Genomic DNA, 4,349 nt, shown 5'->3' on the forward strand with positions numbered 1-4,349 from the left:
ACGTGGAAGCTTTTCATTAGCTAAACGGATCTGCCAAATCTTCAACAAGCCTCATCCTCGTAACGGCGCCGTCATAATACCCGTTTCCGTTCACCGTCACCGTTAACGGAATCAGGAGTTGGGACTTGGGACCACTTAACTTTTTCTCATCTCTCTCTCTCTCTCTCTCTTTCCTTTCCGCTTAACATAAAAGAGAGAGAACCGCTTAACATAAAAGAGAGAGAAAATTGAAAAAGCCTTCCGCACACCTCAGTCGCTCTCGATGGAAGAACCACACACACGCTCACACACATTCACGCAGACCAAGCTGTGATCGAAGAAGCAGAGCTGGAGATTTCTACAGTAATGGGGAAGTATATGAGGAAATGTAAAGGGATTGGTGAAACATTGATGGAAGTGGCGCAGGTTGGTGTGACAACGAGAGCTAGAACTCTAGCCATGGCAGCAGCAGCAGCAGAAGCAGCAACAGCAACAAGCACAGGCGGAACGAAGAGAAGGAAGGTTAGTTCTGGAGAATTACGGTTCTCTTCCTCGTGTGTTCAGCTCCAAAGCCGTCGTCTCCCCGTGATCTCACAGGAGAATCCGGTTTCCCCGGCGAATTCAGATAATTCCGATCAGGTTATCACTGAAGATCGATGCTCGAGCCCTAATTCCGATCATTTCCAGGCGTCTCGGTGCTCGAGCAACGGATCCACTGAGTTCGTGAACGAGAACTTAGGATCCGTAGATCTAGAGGTGAAATTTGAAGTTCGAATGGAATTCACTTGTAGTTTCATTACTTTCTTGTCCCAACATTCGACGACTTTCCGTTTCTTGCTTAGTTAATTGCTTGCTTCACTGTTTTTGAATTTGAATTAAATTTTGCAGGGTGAGAGTGAGTGCTTCCATATTGAGAACTTGACGACGTATTCCGACTGCCGACAAAGGTTAAATAAATTTTTTCTTCTTTTTGGTTTTTAATTTTCAAATTTTGAAAATGTTCCTGAGTTTCTTCAATTAATGTCGTATTGAAAATGAGAGACGGTAACAGTCTTTTTTGTCCCCGTTTCTTCATCTCCTCTGGCTCTGGTTCTTATTTATTCGGCTTTCTGTTGTTGCCAATTGTGCCGCCTTTTGCAGGAGAGAGACGACACCATCAAGTGAGCTTCGTCCGGAATCAGGAGATCTGGAGTCGACTGCGAGGCCAGCAGAGGCGAATTCTCGCTGCAGATCGACGGCTGAGAAGATGCCAACTGAGGCGGAGATTGATGAGTTCTTAACCGCGGCAGAAAAGAAGGAGCAGAAGCGGTTTACTGTCAAGTAAGTTCACGAAAACCACGCTGGCCAGGGTTGAGGGGGTGGGCAGGAATCGAGGACACGCAGGGTTTCAATTTACAAGCTCACTGTGATCTTATCCAAAACCCTAATTTCGCGCAGGTACAACTTCGATATCTTGAAGGACATTCCATTGGAGGGTCGTTACGAGTGGGTTCGAGTAAAACCATGAACAGAAGAAGAGAAAAGCAGCATTGGCAACGAGACGAGAGGAAAAAGGGTTTAGTTGGAAGTAACATTTGGAAGGGCTTTCTGCTTTTTTTATATTATTAGTAATAAATCTTATTTTTCTTCGTTTCTCTCTGTCTCAATGTCTCTCTTTAGTTTAGTTTTAGCTCTCTGTACAGCTCTCTCTCTCTCTCTCTCTCTCTCTCTTTCTCTCTCTTTCTCTCTCTTCACTGTAACAGAAGCAGCTCCGTTGTCTGTACGACATACAGAGAAGCTTCTGTGGTTCTGCAATTCCCTGTTGAGGGAAGAAACACCCGAATAATTTTCATCATTTTTAAGCCCTAAATTTCATGTCTCTTCTGAACTGTACGCTTCCTTCTATTTGTACAGTAGAATCAGTCATTTCAATTTTTTTTTTTTAAATCTGAATTCGCCGGAAATACCTTTTCCTCTTGGCGAATTCTTTTTCTTTTTATTTATGACGCAAATTTTAACAAAATGAATTCTTTCAGAAATTGAAAGAGAGAGTAAAAGTGAGATCACCGATTTTGATGTTAAAATATCAGAAGATGGTGTTTTTGTTTTGTGTTTTTTTCAGATTTTTTTTTTTCTTCCTTTGATTTCTCAGTTCTCTCGTGCGGAGGAAACGAAGCTGGCGAGGGCATTGTCGGAAACAAGAGAGGCAGATACATGCACCTTGCCAGTTTGTCGTGGAGTTTTGTGTCTGGACACGTGTCAAAGATCAGAGAGAGGCGATCTTATCTTGTGTAAGAGTTTCTCTGCCTTTCTTCGCTAACAAACAGGTGTAGGGAAACTTTACAAAGGGCAGCAATAAAATTTCAATAAAAGCCAAACAAAATTTTATGTTGAGGAAAGTTAGAAGTTGGAGAATCTATGGATTGGAATCTTTTCATTGTGAAGTTATTTTTGTCTTAAAAATTTGGCGAAAGGTTTGTATACACAAATGTGTATCTCTCTTGAACCCTAAATATTTCTTGGGAGGGGGATCACTCTCAAGCTGCGTGATCCTGTACTAACGTAGATAGGGCATTCAATAGAGGTGGGATTTTACATTTCATGGGGCTGGGGCGATCAATTTTCTCATATTTTTTTTTTAAAGTTGATCGTTTGTAAGCCCAAGTTAGAATGTTTGTTTTAGAAAGGTAATTTTTTCCTCATATAAGGATATTTTGAGAAAATTTTGATAAACCACATTAAGCTGACCACCATATAATTGAATTGGAACGATGATCCAAATATGTTCAAATATTATCCGAATATGAAAAGATTGTTTGATTTTAGAGGTATTAATTTTATTTTATTAATACATTAGTACATAGGGTTGATAAATTAATTCTAAAATAAGGTTATATGGATATTCATGATTTGACTCACTTTCCCTCTGTGTTCTCTTTAGGATTTTATATTTGCAAACCTTAAAATGAGTTTCCAAAGGGCAAAGGGTTAAGGGATTGGGCGGGGCGTTGTGCCCATCTCTTCAATACGTGTTCGTATATTTAAGGTTTTTCTTTTTTTGGTAAATTCGTATATTTAAGGGTTAGATCTTATATTTAACATTGGGAACCTCTCCACTGAGTAGAGAATCCAATGAGGCATCCGACGGCCTCATTGTGTGGGGATGCTCATTGAAGGGGATTCAAATCCTGTTTATGTAAGGAGGCGGCTCAGGGTTTGATCAGTTAATACAAGAAATCCTAATTTTTGAGGCGATAGCAGACCGCCACTAAAAGTCGGCTAAAAAATTCAGAAAATAGTTTCACTCTAATAACATTAACCATTAGAGTGGATCTCATAATCAACGTTAAAAGTCATTGGAGAGGATCTGGACTCAAAAATCATTGTTAAACAGTTTTTAAATGTGCCACTGCAAATTATTAGAAACGGTATTAATCACCCACCATGTTTGTCACTCTTTAAGACGAATATTTTGGGGTCCTTTATAATGTGACAAAAAAAAATCTATTTAGAGGTAGTAAAGTATCATCTCTGAAAATGTAAACATAAAACTAAGGGCAAAAGATCACTATTTTGTTGTGTAGCACTTGCATCAGGATAGGGTCAAATGAGAGTGTGCACAGGAGCATCAACATTTATGGGATTTTTTATATTTCATGGGGTAGGATGATAATGGGGAAAGTATTACTAACTTTTGGGCTGATAATTGGGTGAGAGATTTCTCCTTCGCGTCTAGCTTCAGTCTTGATCAATCCATTTTTCCAGAGAGGAAATCTAAGTTGTTGATTTTATTGACAACCATCGTTGGTGTTTCCCTTCGGTAACTTATGTGTTATTAAATGAGTTCTTCTTAAAGGCAAAGAAAATCCCCTTCTAGTGGATTGGATCAAGTTGAACTCGGATGGGTGTTCACTGGGGTACCCCTGGCAAATAAAGTGCTACTGGGGTTTTTTGAAATCACTAGGGCATGGTGATTGATGCCTTTAGTTATTGGCTTGGCCATTACTCAAATTATGAAGCTGAATTTAAAAGCCTGATTCTCGACCTTCATAAGGCTAGGGGTTTTTCATGCAAGAATTATGGATTGAGTGTGATTCGATGGCGGTGGTGCTTGGGATTCAGCATCATCAAATTCCATGATTCATGATACAAGATTGGAATCTTCTTCAAACATTCTTATCATCTATTACTTGAAAAAATCCCATTGCTTTAGGAAATTGAATCTGATTGCGAATTTCTTGGCTAAGGAGGTTGCTAAGAAAGGATTCTCTTCTTCTTTGATTGTTTCCCCCTCCTTCATTAAGGAGGAATTAGCTAGGGATGCTCAAGCTCATCCTAGATATCATTTCTCTAATTGATTATCTTTTTGGAGCTGGTTCTTCCCCATTGAT

General features: G+C 39.6%; 1 protein-coding gene across 1 annotated transcript; it reads left to right on the top strand.

Moving 5' to 3' along the window:
• The first annotated feature begins 208 nt into the window (after nucleotides 1-208).
• Nucleotides 209-1,502, top strand: LOC122659824 (cyclin-dependent kinase inhibitor 1-like). Its single transcript, XM_043854958.1, has 4 exons — nucleotides 209-735; nucleotides 868-926; nucleotides 1,120-1,299; nucleotides 1,417-1,502. The coding sequence occupies exons 1-4, from the start codon at nucleotides 346-348 to the stop codon at nucleotides 1,484-1,486; spliced, it is 699 nt and encodes a 232-aa protein (XP_043710893.1). The 5' UTR covers nucleotides 209-345; the 3' UTR covers nucleotides 1,487-1,502.
• The last annotated feature ends 2,847 nt before the right edge of the window (nucleotides 1,503-4,349 follow it).

The sequence above is a fragment of the Telopea speciosissima genome, chromosome 4 (assembly GCF_018873765.1).
Source record: "Telopea speciosissima isolate NSW1024214 ecotype Mountain lineage chromosome 4, Tspe_v1, whole genome shotgun sequence".
NCBI classification, from domain to species: Eukaryota; Viridiplantae; Streptophyta; class Magnoliopsida; order Proteales; family Proteaceae; genus Telopea; species Telopea speciosissima.

Excerpts from the sequence above, each read along its gene's own strand:
- LOC122659824 (XM_043854958.1), top strand. The coding sequence starts at position 346 with ATGGGGAAGTATATGAGGAAATGTAAAGGGATTGGTGAAACATTGATG. Across the intron at positions 736-867 it reads TAGGATCCGTAGATCTAGAG|GGTGAGAGTGAGTGCTTCCA; the intron begins GTGAAATTTGAA and ends TAAATTTTGCAG. Across the intron at positions 927-1,119 it reads TATTCCGACTGCCGACAAAG|GAGAGAGACGACACCATCAA; the intron begins GTTAAATAAATT and ends CGCCTTTTGCAG.